The sequence below is a fragment of the Chiloscyllium plagiosum genome, chromosome 31, assembly GCF_004010195.1.
Source record: "Chiloscyllium plagiosum isolate BGI_BamShark_2017 chromosome 31, ASM401019v2, whole genome shotgun sequence".
Classification (NCBI taxonomy): domain Eukaryota; kingdom Metazoa; phylum Chordata; class Chondrichthyes; order Orectolobiformes; family Hemiscylliidae; genus Chiloscyllium; species Chiloscyllium plagiosum.
This window is the reverse complement of record NC_057740.1, coordinates 3906706-3923632: the sequence shown is the minus strand read 5'-3', so window position 1 is coordinate 3923632 and position 16927 is coordinate 3906706. Positions and strand designations below refer to the sequence as shown.

General features: G+C 43.3%; 2 protein-coding genes across 4 annotated transcripts in view; both read left to right on the top strand.

Annotated features, from left to right (window-relative positions):
• Positions 1-3899: 3899 nt before the first annotated feature.
• The window catches only part of wdr55 (WD repeat domain 55), a 60647-nt gene continuing 47619 nt past the window's right edge, over positions 3900-16927 (top strand). For all 3 annotated transcript variants that reach the window (XM_043720847.1, XM_043720846.1, XM_043720845.1), the window contains exon 1: positions 3900-4065. The gene's annotated coding sequence lies outside the window, so the exon portion shown is untranslated. The remainder of the gene's footprint in view (positions 4066-16927) is intronic.
• On the top strand, positions 5264-15837 carry LOC122565156 (vimentin-type intermediate filament-associated coiled-coil protein-like). Its single transcript, XM_043720849.1, has 2 exons — positions 5264-5582; positions 10242-15837. Exons 1-2 carry the CDS (start codon positions 5392-5394, stop codon positions 10612-10614), a joined length of 564 nt encoding a protein of 187 aa, XP_043576784.1. The 5' UTR covers positions 5264-5391; the 3' UTR covers positions 10615-15837.

Sequence of the window (16927 nt, the reverse complement as noted above, 5' to 3'; positions counted from 1 at the left end):
ACCACCTTCTTGACCTGCAATCTTCTTCCCGACCTCTCCGCCCCCACCCCCTCTCTGGCCTATCACCCTAACCTTAACCTCCTTCCACCTACCGCATTCCCAATGCCCCTCCCCCAAGTCCCTCCTTACCTTTTATCTCAGCCTGCTTGGCACACCTTCCTCATTCCTGAAGAAGGGCTCATGCCCGAAACGTCGATTCCCCTGCTCCTTGGATGCTGCCTGACCTGCTGTGCTTTTCCAGCAACACATTTTTCAGCTCTGATCTTATACACTGTTAGTTTCCTTCTAAAGAAAAAAGTCCTCGCTTGTCCAACCTCTCCCTATAACTCAGACCCTTGAGTCCTGGCAACATCCTTGTAAATTTCATGTGCAATCTTTCCAGTTTAATAATATCCTTCTTTTAGCAAGATGACCAAAATTGAACACAATATTCCAAGTGCTGCCTCACCAACCTCCTGTTCAACTGCAACATAACTTCCCAACTTCTATACTCACTGCCCTAATTGACGAAGGCCAGTGTGCCGAAAGCCACCTTCACTGCCCTGTCTATCTGTGACTCCACTTTCAAAGAGCCTTGGACCTGAACTCCAAGGTCCCTCTGTTTCACTACACTCCTTAAGGCCTTGTCATTCACCATGAAACTCCTACCTTGATCTGACTTTCCAAAATGCAAGACCTCACACTTATCTATATTAAACTCCATTTGCCATTTCTCAGCGGACTTCCCCATCTGATCAAGGTCCTGCTGTGATTTCTGATAACCTTCCTCACGGTCTACAATACTGCCTATTTTACCGTCATCTGCAAACTTACTAATCATGCCTTGTACATTCTCATCCACATCCTTGAAATAGATAACAAACAGCAAAGGGCCCAGCACCGACCCCTGAAGCACACCACTAGTCACAGCCCTCCTGTCCGGCAAGCATCCTTTCACTATTACCCTCTGCTTCCTATCATCAAACTAATTGTGAATCCAATCTGTTAAAGGATGCAGATAAAATAGAATAATCCTAACTAATCCAAGGATGTACAGTTTAGGTGGATTGGCCATGTTAAATTGCCTATAGTGTCCAGGTATGTGCAGGCTAGTGGATTAGCCATGGAGAATACAGGGATATACAGAGAATATGGACAGTGGGATGCTTTTCCAAGGGTCGGTATGAATGCAATGGGCCTGTCTCACCACTGTACTGATTTTATCATACTAATTCAAAGATTTTAAACAGAATTTGAAAGTATAAATCCATAAATTCCAAAACATTCCTTTCTAAATTGAAAAGGGAATAAACAGCTTTTGGATAATGCCCAAAACACCATGCCTGGTACAATTCCCAAAACACCTTTCATATAATACATCAGCATCCCTGTATCTAACACCTTACAGGTTATGAGTCATTTGGGGGTTCAATATTTGAACTGCAACTGTGATAGCTTCTGTGGAACTGTCATACACTGGAGCTTCACTGCACTCAGTGAAAATAAAAATTTCCAGGATTTTATCTGGTCTGGAAACAACATGAACATTTCATTCTGAGGACGTAACTTACTACAGCCTTCTCTTCTCCACAGTATGTTCAATACAGCCATCCTGTTCCAAGGTCTTCTCAAGACTAAAAAACTACTTATAGTTAAAAGTGAAACTAAACGATTTTTCTCACCCACCAAGGGCACCTCCCCCAAGCTTAAAAACAAACTAGTTTTCAGAACTCTATCAAACCCTTGAGGCCTCATTATTTATCATTCTGCATCGCAACATTCTAAAATAAACAAAAGTCCATCAATGTACCAAAACTCCTTCACTCCAAAGCTAGCGTTCAAAATCTGTTCTAAAAGAAATCACTGTAGTTACAAAATACATACAAATTAATTACACACAAGTAATTTTAAAATTAAGAGGACACGTATGAGAACCTCTTATTTTTCCCCAGATGTGTTTTGTGACTTTGGTGCTGCTGTAGCTGCCTGCAACTGCTCAAGTGAAAAAAAATCATTAAAAAGGGAGGCCAGAAATACAGGCACAACAACTGAAATATAGAGGATACTCGATTATCTGGCATTGGGTTATCTGAATATCGGATTACCCAGCAAGGTTGCAAGGTCCGATGCTTGGTTAAACTATGTTATCCAGCATTCGATTGTCCGAAATTCGATTAACCGAACGAAATACTTCCCACCCGCCTCAATTCGATAATCGAGGTTCCTTTGTAAATAGGGTTTAAAATTGGCCAAAAAGCAAAGTATGCTGGGAATGCCTGAGCCAAGACAGACACGAGAGACAATTCTGCCCAGGGATGAGTCCTTGCAAGATCTATGCTCAGATAATTGCAACGAGAGAGGCATCAGAACACATTAGGATGTGTGAAAGGGCATCTCAACCTTTCCTGACAAACATAACTCTAGATGCATAGAGCAGACATGCCTCAGTAAGACAAAAAAACAGGTATATATTCTGAGACAAAACCAGACTTCCATGCCCAAAAGCAGACACTGTTAAGGGGTCACTGTGAAGCGAACCATTGAGAGCCAATTAGCAGCATTTCAAGGTGATAAAGCCAATTAATCCGAAACCTCTGATTGCTCAAGTCCTTAGAAAGTTCCATAAAGTATCCAGATGGGTATAAGAACCAAGCCCAGCAGACCTTGGGGAACCCCACTCTTCAGGTGACCTAAAGGTATGTTGGAGTATAGCAGTGACCAGCGTGGTTCATCCTCCAACCCAAGAGAGGTACAGACTGAACAATTCAACTGATCAGCAAAAGTTACCTGTACTTGGGAAGTATTTTAACTTTCTAAAGAATTAGATAGTCTGAAATAGAGTTGTTAAAAGCATTAAGTTTAACTCTTAACCTTTTGTTATCTTCAAATAAAGTTATGGCCTGGTACACTGACTGCACACTTGTGTGGTTTAGTCACTTCCTGATGTGTGCTGAGGAGCCTAGGTTAATTAATATTAGTTAACCTTGGCAGTGTTGTCTGGAACAGCCTTACTGTTGTGGTTCTGTTCGCCGAGCTGAGAATTTGTGTTGCAGACGTTTCGTCCCCTGTCTAGGTGACATCCTCAGTGCTTGGGACCCTCCTGTGAAGCGCTTCTGTAATGTTTCCTCCGGCACTTATAGTGATTTGTATCTGCTGCTTCCAGTTGTCAGTTCCAGCTGTCTGCTGCAGTGGCTGGTATATTGGGTCCAGGTCGATGTGCTTAGACAGGGGACGAAACGTCTGCAACACAAATTCCCAGCTTGGCGAACAGAACCACAACGAGCACCCAAGCTACAAATCTTCTCCCAAACTTTGAACAGCCTTACTTTTAATATATTTCTACAAACTGTCCACTTATCCTGTTCACTTCCTTTTTTTAGGGAAAGAAACTGCTATCTTTACCTGGTCTGGCCTACATGTGACTCTGGACCCACAACAATATGGTTGACTCTCAATATGGTTGTGCAGTACGGATTGGTAATAAGCTAGTGAGTTTTGAGAAGTCAGTAATAACCACATCCCATGAATGAACCCTTTTTTTGAAAAACAAACCAAATTAGGCTTTTCTTTTTTTTTTTTGCTTGTGTTTTCATGGCTTAATCTTTTTGCCACATTATGTTTTGTAATGAATAACTGTTTAAAGTAGCATCATTGTTTCAGCATTGAGAATTTCTCTGCCTAAGGAACTGAACAAAGAGGAAAAACAAAGTACTGTGTAATTAAAGGGACAAACTGCAGACTGAGTAACTTCTTGGCAGCTGTAGTCCCATCCACTGATCTTTGGACTAATTCCACTGACATCTCGCAGATGGTGTTGACTGAACTCTGAAGAGACTTTGAACTGAAGCAGTTGATCCTTCACAATCAACTTCAAGCACTTTTTCCATGGCAGAGGAAAAAGTTCACTTCAGTCTGGACACTGGATAGAAATTAAATTGTTCTGATGAAACCACTGTTTTAGTATTGTGGCTGATCAGCAGAAACTGCTCACTCACTGTGCTGCTGTAAACTAAAACAGCAAGGATTTAAGCACTGATTTTATTCTGGGAGTCATTATTCACCTTGTTTACTGTCAAGCTGGGTTTGGTAAGTTTCCTTTATTCTTTTGACTGTAATATTATCCAGTCTGGCTGTTTTTTTTTCTCTGGTTTAGCGCTGGCATTAACAGCATTTGCCAGATAAATAGTAATGTCAGTCATTGAGTTCACAGCAGTGGTGCTATTTGAGAGTTTTTTAAATTCCAGCAAATGCACTCATTCAGCCAGGAGTCTCTTGAAAGTTACAAGTTCAATTACTTTGAAATTGATTTGTTTTTAAATAAATGCAAATATAAAGAACACCAGCAAGATTGGAAAACGTAAACCATGCTTAACTTTTGCCTCATTGAACTCGATCTAATGAGAGGGGCAGGAGCTGATATTGTCAATGATGTGATTTGGATGAACTTGCAAAAAACATTTTGATTTAAAATTGTGGCACTCCATCCTAGATGGTAGGAAGGAGGCTATTACAAAGTCAATAGGACTGTTTTCGTTGTTGTTTTCAGTGCTGGGATATTCCATCCAATTTCTTTTTGAGACTTATCTGTGACTGATACAACTGCATGGCTTAATAACCCAGGTCAGTGGGCAGTTGAGTCAACCACATTGGAGTCTGGAACCACATGTAGGCCAGACCACAACTATGGCAGATTTTCTGTCATGAAGGACATTAGTGTGTCAGAGGGTTTTTAAAACCATCATTAGGCACTTAAATTCTTGAATATAAAAATGCTCCTATCTGCCACGTCATTCTTACCCAGGTAAGCTACTGCCTACCCAATTCCGCAGCTCACACTGACAGAAACAGAAAGTGCTGGAAAAGCTCAGCAGCTCTGTCGAGAGAAATCAGAGTTAACATTACAGGTCGAACAGCCCTCCCTCAAATTACATGTCTACATTCTACTTCAACTGCCTGTCAATCCTGCCGCCGGTTTGTTTCTGCGCCATTTTCCTCAGGCCCTGAGCCTCAGGTGGGGCCCACAATGACGGAGAGGTCAGCACCGGCGACTACACCCTTTCCTCCCAGGTCGGTGTGGGAGCAGCCCTGCGCATGCGCCCTGCCCACACTGTTCGCGGGCCGGCACGGCGTATACGCCTGCTCTGCGCCTGCGCGCTGACCGCCCGGTCCAGGAGTCCGCCTAGCACATGCGGACTGTCCTCCCGGCGCGGGGCCTGCTCTGCGCCTGCGCGCTGACCGCCCGGCGTGGGGCCTGCTCTGCGCCTGCGCGCTGACCGCCCGGCGTGGGGCCTGCTCTGCGCCTGCGCGCTGACTGCCCGGTGCGGGGCCTGCCCGATGCTTTCGTAGCGGCGTTGAGGCTCATGTAGAGTCGGTCTCGGTCTCTCTACGTGAGCGCGGTCACCGCTAGGCAGCATGTCGGTGCTGAGCCCGGTGCAGATTAAAGAGGCGAACGCACACTTGGCGGCCGTGCACCTCCGAGTGACGGAGCTGGAGCGGCGGCTCGAGGCAGCTGAGCGGACCGTGCGGGAACAGGCCGAGCGGCTCATGAGCAAAGACCGCGAGCTGCAGGCCGCCATCCGGGAGCTCACCCTGCGCAAGGACCGGTCAGCAGGCACAGCCACTGCGGGGACGCGCCAGGGCACTGGGAACGCGCGCCAGTTCTCCAGGCCGCGCCTTGGCGGGTGGTCTACATGAGGAGAGGAAAGAGGCACAGTCACAGCGTCGGAGAGGCTTTATAGCGAGGAGAGAGCCCACTGTGTCACCGCTCATCAAACACCCAGCTGTTTAGTTTCGTGTTAAGGCATTTTTAAGGTGTCTCCCGCTTCCCTGATGTAGCAGCTCCCACTTCACGTTTTTTATTCACTCATAGGATATGGAAGTCGCTGGCATTTATTGCCCATCCCTAGTTGCCCTTGTAGGTGATGGTGAGCTGCCTTCTTAAACTGCTGCAGGTAGACCCACAATGCCCCTAAGGAAGGAATTACAGGATTTTGACCCAGCATCAGTGAAGGAATAGTGACTCTGCCACATCTGCTCGCAGGATGAGGGCTTCCACTGCAGACCATCCCAGATGACCTACTTCAAAGACTGTAATTTCCTTTCCCGTGATTAATAACACCCTCAACCACATCTCCTCCATTTCCTGGACCTCAACCCTCAAACCCTCCTTCCCTCTCAATCTCAGTAAGTATAAAGGCCCCCTGGTCCTCACATAGCACTCCACCAAACTCCAAACCCAGCATCCTTTGCCATTTTCGCCACCTGCAGTCAGACCACCAAACAGATATTTCCTTCCCACCCTGTCTGCTTTCCATAGGGAACCATTTACTCTGCGGCTTCCTCAGTTGTTCCACACTCCCCTCCAACCCCTCCTCCACACCTAGCACCTTTCCCTGCAACTGCAGGAAGTGCAATACTCGCCCCTACACCTTCCCTCTTTCTTCCATCCAAGGCCCCAAACAATCATTCCAAACCTGGCAGAGATTCACATGCACATCCTCCATTCTGGTCCACTGTATCCGTTGCTCCCAATGTGGTATCTTCTACATGGAGAGACAAAGCACAGACTCTGGGACTAGGTCACGGAGCATCTGCACTCTGTACACTCCAATCAATACCATTTTCTGGCTGCCAGTCACTTAAACTCTTCCTCCCACTCCCTTGGCGACATGTCCATCCTCCTCCAATGCCAAAATAAGGCTACATACAAACTGGAGGGACAACACCTCACATTCTGCCTTGGGAGCTTACAGCCCAATGACCTTTAACATGGAGTTCACCAGGTTCAAAATATCCTCATCCTCATCCTATGTCCAGCCTGTCCTCTCCTCCCTGCTTTCTTGACCGGACTTAACCTGTTCATCCTCTCCTCACTTATCCACTGCACACTTCCCACTCACCAATCACAATAACCCCCTACCTGCATCCACCCCCCTCCATCTCTTTATTACTCACCTCCCTTCTCCCTCCAAATGAAGGATCCTGACCCGAAACATCGACTGTCCTGCTTCTCTGATGCTGCCTAACCTGCTCTGGCAGCTGCTATGATTGTATGGCTAGTCCAGTTCTGTTTCTGGTCAGTGATAACCCTAGGATATTGATTAGTGGGGAGTTCGGTGATAGTAACATGAGGGACGACGAGATTCTGTCTTATTGGAGATGGTCATTACGTGGCATTAGTGTAGTGTGAATGTTACTTGTGATTTATCAGCCCAAGCCTGAATGTAATCCAGGTGCATTTGAACATCAACTGCTTCAGTGTCTGAGGAGTTTTAAATGGTGCTCAACATTAAGCAATCGTCAACGACCCCACTCAGACCTTGTGATGGAGGGAAGGTGATTGAAGTACCTAAAGATGATTGGGCTTGGGACACTGCCCTGAGGAACTAAAATGGACAATAGTAGTGTCCCTGCCTCTGAGCCAGGAGGCTTGAGTTGAAGTACTACATATTCCAGAAGTGTATTATAACATCTTTAAGCAAAGTGATCAAAAATACTCTGAAGAACTGCTGCAGAGTTGATCTGGATTTGAGATGAATGTGGGCAGTACAGTAGCTCAGTGGTTAACACTGCTGCCTCAGTGCTGATTCCATCCTTGTGACTGTCTGTGTGGGGTTTGCACATTCTCCCTGTGTCTGTGTGGGTTTCTACCAGGTACTCCCAGTTTCCTCCCACATTCCAAATATATCCAGGTTCAGTAGTTCGGTCATGTTAAATTGCCCATAGTGTCCAGGGATGTACAGGCTAGATGGATTAGTCATGGGAAATGGAATGTTACAGGGATAAAGTAGGTGGTTGGGTCTACATGGGATATTTTTTGGAGAGTCGGTGTGGACTCGATGGGCCAAATGGCCTGCTTCCACACTTGTAGGGACTCCATAATTCTATAACTGCCAATAATCACAACTATCTTCCTGTGTGCCAGGAGAAGGTTTTTCCCCTCAATTACTTTGTTTTAGTTTTGCTCAGAATCCTTGATGCCACACTCAGTCAAATGCAGACTTGATGTCAAGGCCATTCATTCTCCCCTCCCTTCTGTTTGAGTCAAGGCTGTAATGAAGTCAGGAGTTGCGTGACCCTGGCAGAACCCAATTGGGTGTCATTCAGTAGGTTACTAAACAAGTGCTGCATGGTAGCATCTTAAATCATGTTACTGTTACTGATAGGACTATAATTGGGGTCAGGTTAGATTTGTTCTGTTTTTGTGTACAACTGGGCAAGTTTCCACATTGCTGGGTAGATGCCAGTGTTGTAGCTGTACTGGAACAGCTTGGCTATGGAACTGGCAAGCTTTGGTGCACAAGTCCGCATTAGTCTTGTTGGAATGTTGTCAGTGTCCATGGCCTTTTCGGTGTGCAGTGTCTCCAACCGATTTCTGATATCCTATAGAGTGAATTGAATTTGCTGAAGGCTGGGGACCTTTGGAAGAGGTCAGGATTAATTATCCACTTGGCACTTTTGCCAAATGTTTCAGCCTTGTCTTATGCACTGATGTACTGGGCTCTTACATCATTGAAGATTGGGATGTTTGTGGAACCTCCTGCTCCAGTGAGTTGTCCACCACTATCACGACTGGATGTGGCAAGACTACAGAGCTTAGATCTGACCCACTGGATGTAGGATTGCTTAATCCTGTCTAATTTGCTATTAATGCTGCTGTTTGACATGCAAGTAGTCCTGCCAATTGTTAGCTTCCCCAAGTTGACATCTCATTTTTAGGTATGCCTGATGCTGCTTCTGGCATGCCCTCCAGCATGCTTTATTGAACTAGGCTTAATTGCCTATATTGATAGTGGGAGATGTGCTAGCCATGAAGTTGCAGATTGTATTTAAGTACTGTTCTGCTGCAGCTGATGCCCATTGTGCCTCAAGTGTTGCGTTTTTAGATCTGTTTGAAATCTGTCTCATGTGGCACAGAAATAATGTTGCACAATATGATGGAGGGTGTTATCAGTTTGAAGATGGGAACTCATCTCCACAAGGACTATATGGTGGTCATTCCTAACAGTTCCATCATGGCCAGATGCACCTGTGGCAGGAAGGTTGATAAGGAAGAGGTAAAGTATGTTTATGCTCTGGTTCTCTCACCATCTGCTGCAGATCCAATCTAGCAGCAGTATCCTTTAGGACTTAACCAACTCACTAAGTAGTTTTGTACCAAGCCATTCATAGTGGTGGACATTGAAATCCTCCACCCAAAGAACATTCTGCCCTCATACCACCCTCCATGCTTCCTCCAAGTGTTGTTTAACATGGAGGAGTACTGATTTATCAGCTGAAGGAAGACAGCACATGGTAATCAGATTAATTTCTTGCCTAATGGACATCAGTGTTGAGGATTCCCAGGGCAATTCCTTTCTGACTGTTTACCATTGAGCTGCTACCTCTGCTGGGCCTGTCATGCTGGTGAGAAGGACATATCCATGGATGGCAGGATTATATCGGGCTGTTGCCTCGCTAGTGTGAGACAGCTCTTCCAATTTTGGTCCCCAAGTGTTAGAAAGGAGGAAAGCAGGATTGTTTTTGCCATTGTCATTTCCACTTTGAGTCAATGCTAGGTGGTCAGTCTGTTTTCATTCATATTTTCCTTTCAAGCAGTTGATATAACTGAATGGCTTGCTGGGCCATTTCACAGGACAGATCAGAATCAACCATATCATTTGGTGTCTGGAGTCACATGCAGGTCAAACCAATTTCTTTCCCTCAAGGATATTAGTGAACCTTAGCTAGATTCTTGACTTATTAAAATTGGCCTTTCCCCAGTTCTGAACCTTTAGAACAGCAGGTCTATCTTTGTTCTTATTCATAATTTCCTTAAATCTGAGTAAATTATATCCACTATCACTGAAGTGCTCCCCAGTGCCACATCCACCACTTGCTCAGCTTCATCCCGTAAAATTAGGTCCAGCGCACCCTTTCTGTTGTTGGACTTTCTACCTACTGGTTTCATAAGCTCTCCTGGACACATTAAGAATTTCACCCCCTCTAAACCTTTCAAGAGGGCAAGGACAGTGGGGTTTGTGTGGAAAGAATGGGTGAGGGCAAATGGATTAGGGAATGAAGCAGGAAGGAATGAGTATGGGATGAGCAAGGGAAAGGAGTAAGGTTTTGGGGAGAAAAGAGAGGGAGAATTGGGGACAATGAGAAGTGGCTTTGAGGAAGGGAAGGAAAGGGTGAATTCAGGAAGAAAGGGGGAATGCGAAAGGGACTGTGTGTGTGACTGGTAGCTGAACTGAAATGTCTCTATTGCTGTTGCTCTTCAGGGAGATGGTGGATGTGCAGGAGAAATTGCAGGATTGCGAGGGCACCGTACAGAGGCTGCAGACAGTGATGAAGGAGAAGGACAATGTGATCGCCCAGCTCAGACACCGCAGTCAGCTGCTGGATAAAATCACCCGCAGCCGGCCCCTGCTCGACAACTTGCTGTCATACATGGCTGAGGCTGAACGCTCACAGAGTGACCACCTCCCAAACCTTGACTCTCAGCCTGGCTTTCTTGATGACCATGCACACTCCCTCCTCTCAGGAATCAATGGGTTAATGAACACAAGTCCCTGTGACCAACATTTCTCAGTTAGTGAGGATGATATGGAGGAACCTGGTCAAGATGATGCAATCTTTGGGACCACAGTTTAAAGCTGTGCATTCAGAGGTTTGACCCTCCTGTTGAGAGATGTTAGGAAGAATCCACAAGTGCCTGTTGTTTCTGCAGAAATGAACATCCCCATGCCAACACCTGTGAACATCAAACCTTCCATTCACTGTAAGAAGTGAAAACCAGAGCATTTCTAAAGTGTGCAGTCCGATTTCTGGACGTCCTAACACTGTATTCCAAAGATTCTGGAATTTTTCATCCTCTAACTTTCCTCTGAATGTAAAAGAACAGTGTGAAATGCTTAATGATGATAGCGTGTTATTAACAATGGTGTTGGGGTATCTTTGGGTTTACCGAAATGATTTTTTTTTCTGAATATTTGAGAGAAGGCGGCAGGAGTAAGCAAGTACTGACCTTGTAAGTTCAACACAAAGAGGTACCTTAAGCCGCCTCTTTTTCTCAGTTCTTCCCAACCTCTAGAGTTAATGAAACAATCATGTCATCATTGTAATGAAATTTGAGGTTGTTCCCAAAGCTTTTTGACTTCAGACAGGTGTATTGAGTGCCTAGAAGGGTAGAAGTTATATTTGTTACAGATATTTTCATGTTTTACAGCCTGGCCATTTACAAGGTACACAAGTCTGTTACTGCTAATGAAGGGAGTTTAGCTGCTGGACTGGTTATGGTGTGATGTCTGATTTTAAATGCAGCCTGGAATGGAGAAGCCCTTGCTCTATGGGGTATTAGCAGCAATGTTGCTTAAATATTATCCTTGTGCCTGGTAAACAGAACATACCCACTTAAAGAGCTGTCTGAATTGTTATAGTTTTTGTGTGCACAAAAAGTCTGTGTATTCCTACTAGTTACCTAGCCTGACATTACAACCTGAGTCTGTCAATGTGTGAGCCAGGACCTGCAAATGTAGACTCTGGTATCGTCACTCCGATGGATGTATTTTCAGGGTTCTTCACCTGAGTTTCTGAATTCTGCCCCCGCCCTGATAATAGTCTCAGCAACGCTGGCTGTAATGGATTCAATCCCTGACTGGACCCGTCCGTTGATTGGATGCTGTACACTTTCAAAACTTAAAACTTCTGTGTTCTTTGTCCAGAGGTAACTGTTAAGATTATATTTTATTGTCACATTACCTGAGTCCAGTAAAAGTGTAGAGTTGCCACACTCCAACGCCATTTCAGAATACAGTAGTTAGAATTAAAACTATAGAATTTAAAACCAAGAGCTGAAATTAAAGAGACAGAAACAAAAGGAAAAGAAAATGGCCAGATCACCCTCAGCACCGTGAGTCCTGAGTCAGGCTCATCAGCGCTGCCTATCTTTTTGCTTGAGATGCACCTGATGCTGATGTTTGGAAGTTTGAACAGAGCTACCCACAGAACTGTGAGTAGCAGGGAAAGTGATTTCCAGCCAGTGAGTTGGCTCTACACTAACAATCTAGTCTGAGAACTGGGGACACTGCATTCATTCAAAGAATATTCCCTTTGATCTGTCCGAAACAGATGTGATGTCTTGTGCACCACATGACAATAGGGTGAGGAAATTTTGTTATAAAGTTCCTACAGTGTTGTACCCTGCTTCAAATATATCCATAACCCCGAACAATGTCCAATATTTGGATAGTCCAATTGTTTTTTTTCTACATTGGCTTTTAGGTCATAATGGCTATCCCTGGCCATTGCAAGCACACTCTCTGCACATAAACTAAAAGCTAAATACCCCAAAGAGTATAACCAGTGAACCGTCCAGGGGATGAGACACGGTCAGTGGAAAAAAATGGGTCTGCCCTGGGAGCCCTGTTCTGCATGAGGAGGGCACTTGGAAAAAAATCTGCCCTGGAAACATAGTGATTTGGAACCACCGTCCTGGAAGCAGGGTGATTGGGAACAAGCCTACTCTGAGAATAGATCATTTGGCAGTGAATGAGTGAACCTGTCCTGGAAGTGCAGTAGTGGATGATCTAATATTCAGTCTACAGAATATTCATAATTTAGTGATGTTTTTCAACATCTTTTACCCAGTTATGGTGACATTAGTATTTCTGGAAAACTGTGTATTGGCCATCACAGTTCCTGTGTTAGAACAGTAATTATATTTTAAAAAGTACTACTATAGTTTTATAGCATATTGATACATTCTGAAGATGTCGGAGATACTATGGAAATACAAGTCACTGGGAGACTTGGGTCAGGAACATGGTGGTCTGGCGACAATATTCCTCCTCTGATTGTGGACTGCCCAAAATGCCTTTTGCTCACACTGAGTAATTGCAAATTAAGTTTCCCAACAGTATATTTTGCACTTTATTCCACTGGGATTGCACAGCAGTAACCTGAAGTCTGGCCGGACTTGCAGTTACCTTCCTTTATAGGGCATTTAGTGACTCATAATGAGTTATTGAGGTTGAGTTAAAAATTATAAATCGTTGGTGCAAGTTTTGGAGTTTAATTGTCATTGGGTCCAGAGCTATGCAATTGCTTAGCTGAGAGCACTTTCAGTTCATTGCATCCATCTATCCCTATCTGGTGTACTTTGGGTCTCAACATGACTCTCAGTTGAAACTTTATCAATTTGTGTTAGCACTTCATCTGTGAACAGAAATGTCAAACTAATACAATTGTATCTTTAAGTGAAATTAATGTGTTAATAGCAGCCTTACTCAGGAAAGAATCTGCTGTGTGTGCACACATAATCTGTCACTAAGCTGATTTTTAAAATTCTATTCAGTTTGAACAGTTGCCGTCTGATCAACTCATAAATCCCAAATCACAACAGTGAGTATGTCCTTGGAGAAAGATGGGGGTTTGCAGGCCAGGCCACTCCACACTCAACATCCAATGCTGTTGATGGTGTCTAATTTCTGATGAAGTAGAGCTGACATCAGACACCGGTTGATGAGTCCTATCAGAGCCGCAATGTTGAAGGGGAGAGGAGGATCTTGATCTTTTCTACCAGTCACCCTCTTCTGTTGTGCTGTGCAAACCCCCTGAACAAACTTGTAATTATTCCCTGTATTTTTATTTTTAAAAATCCATTGCTATATCATTTCATTTGCTATTGAGTCACCCTTGCATAACCACATTGCCTTATCTAATCACTTTCTGATCTCCATCTTTCAGTGTAACTACTTGCTGATATTCATTATTCTGTGTAATTCCCTCTGATATATTCATTATTCTCTGTGTAAGTCACTTATTGTCTGTATAAGTCATTATACATTATAGATCCCACTTCATTATTCTGTGTGGATCACTGATATTCATTATTCTCTTAAAAACTAGTATGAAATTCATTATTCTGTGTAGATTGCTGATATTTATTATTTTCTCTAAATTACTGGTATTCATTACTCTGATATTACTCTGTGTAAAACACTGATATTATTATTCTCTATACAAATCCCTCAGATATTCATTTATTCTCTTGTGTAAATCACTGTGATAACCTTTTCCTCTATGGAATCACCTATTTTGTGAGAGATCCTCTGGATGGCAATTACTTTCTAACATCTATAAGGATGATCAGTAGTCGCTGTGTACGCCAATCTCAATATAATCACTCAAGCTAATGTTCATCTAGACACTTCTAAACCATTATTTTCCATTAGTTTCTAATTTTTCATATAATTTGTGAAAAGCCTATGTCCATTATGCTGAAATTACAATTATTATGTGAATCTGCTGGAAATCTGTTCATCAATTTGCTGCTCTGGTTCTTTTAGTTTTTTTTATTTGTTACAAAATACATGGATATTTGTTGCAAAATACATGGATGGAAGTTACTAGGCAATTGATCACCTTGACTCGGGTTTAAGCAACAGTGAGCATTCAGAAAAAGTTAATTTAGAATTGATGTGGTAAATTTGTTGAACTCTGAGGTTGGGTGACTGATCTCACTGTGGGGAGATTGTTACAATGCATTGTTGCCCTTTTTACATTCAACTTTCCTGATTTAGTTTTATAATTGCAATGTATATTACCTGACAGCAATAACACACTAAATAACTTAAGAGTTAGAACATGTAGAAAGCCAGTCAGCATAAATAGAAAATAACACTTGGCTTTGAGGAGAAAGCAGTCTTGAGGATGCTTGTTCATGTTCCCTTACAATGTAATCTTTTGTTTCAAGGGTTTTGGGGCTATGGTGTGATGTTCCTTGTTTGAAAGTTACTGGGTGAATGTATCACAACTTGCTCAGGGCTAATATTTCACTTATGTGCAGTTTCTGATCAACATTTGTAGACACCAATCCGATAAGCTGGTGCCTTTTATAAAACAGTGCAATAACTTCATAAGTAGTTTGTGTTTAATCTGTTTACTATACAAGGGAAACATTTTTGTTGCTGGCTCAAGTAACGATTGTAGCTGGCAATTCAAAGTGGGAACTTTGGAGCCTGAGCCTGCCACCACCTGACGTGTGCGGAGCTCAATAATGGAATTTCTCAGAAGACCCAGTGAATGTTCAATCTTCCATCTTGAAATCATACACTCTGAGGCCAAACATTCCAAACAAACCAAGAACAATTAAAAGCAACAAATTATTCTAACCTGTTGTAAAGCATGTGTCTGCCAGACATCACTGCTAGAGAGTGAGGAACTGAAGGAAACTTCTCATGTAATGGCAGGAGGTAACAGCAATGTCACAGGTATGGATGGATTGTTTGGTTGCCTGCCAATTCTTTGGAGACGCTATTCTAACAGTCCTACTGGTATTTTTGCATAGCCCAAAAAACTTATTTTTCTAGTATCTATCCAATTCCCTTTTAAAAATTATTGAGTCTGTGCTCACCACCCTCCCAAGCTGTGAATTTCTGCTCCTAATATCTCTAGTTGTTTTCAAGTTTATTTTGCTGCCAGAAAAGTAGTCGCAATTTCTCAATATAACTAAAGACCCACTCCCCTGATACCAATCTAATAAATCTCCCCTGCAGTGTCTCCATGGTCAAGGTCTCTTTCTCTTCATGAATCTTTGAAGTTGAAATGATTTCAAGCTTCTGATAGGCTAGTGGTTATATTTGGAGTCTGGTGCCACATTTGAATCCGAAAGTAGCAGGTTCAAACCCCTTTCTGATGCCTGAGTAGACAGTCCAAGATTAAAGTTCTCAACCAGCGATAGGAAGGTTATCTATGTGGAACCTCAAGAACTGCCATACTTGTCAGTGAAATGCAGCCATAGGCTTCCTACTAATGTCAAATCATAATTTTGTATTTCATTTTACAATTTACTGATAAAACTTATTCTCAGCAGAATCAATACAATACTAAATGCATGCAAATGTACTATTTAGAAAAGGTGGGGTTTTGTTTTCAGTGTGATGAGACCAAGTTTTGTTTTGACAAAATGTGAAATAACTGTACAGGCTGATAACCCAAGACCAAGTCACCTTTTATTTACTTGTGCACAGTCAGTCGCCTGAACTGAGGCGATTCTGATCTCCTGGTTATTTTTGTTATTTATAGTTACACAAAATACAATATAACAATAAACAGGAGAAATAGGAACACAACTATAAGGTGCCCAAAATTTCACAAAACAAACTGCATAAAACACATGCAGAATTTTCACAGAAGTCACTGTCCTCTCAAAGGTGCCACAATGCCAGAAATCCAGAAAAGAGTCCATTTCAGCCCCTAAGGATAAAGTTTACAGCAGGCTGAAGCCACAATGTACAATTGCAAACACTTTACACATCGCCTGCACCAGGCACAAAGGAAAGCAGTCTACAAAACACATATAGCTAAAAGCAATATTCAAAAATAAAACCACTTATTACATAATTCAACTCCCGCTGACACCTTCCTATCCCTGGGTACTTGCACATCTAACACCGGTCCACACTGCATACTGATCAGACTGTCCTTGGCTCGCCTTTCTGCAGGACCGTGGTTGGCTTTCCAGTCTTTGGACGCCCTGCGTACTGACCGACCCTCCCCAGGCCCGCTTTCCTCCAGGCTGCTTGTCGACCATCCAGTTCCCAACCACCCCATGTACTGAGCGGACCACTCCAGGCCGCTTTCTTCCGAACAGGTTGTCAGCCTTCTGGTCTTCAGCCGCCCTGAATACTGACTGACCCTCTCCGGGCCTGCTTATCTCCTCGTTTTATGTATATATATTTTTTCTCTCTTCTTTGTATGTGTGCAGGTGTAGGACACAGTGAAGAACAATGAGTGCATAAAACTTAATTTATATTCCACCACCAGGAAGAAAGGAAACACTCGAATGGGCAGTGACAAGCAGTGCCTTCTCAACATAAGGCAATGCTGAGTGATCACAAAAGTGAAAGGGAGGGCTGGGGTTAAATCAAAATAGAATCGAAGGAGGAAATAAAACACTCCAAGC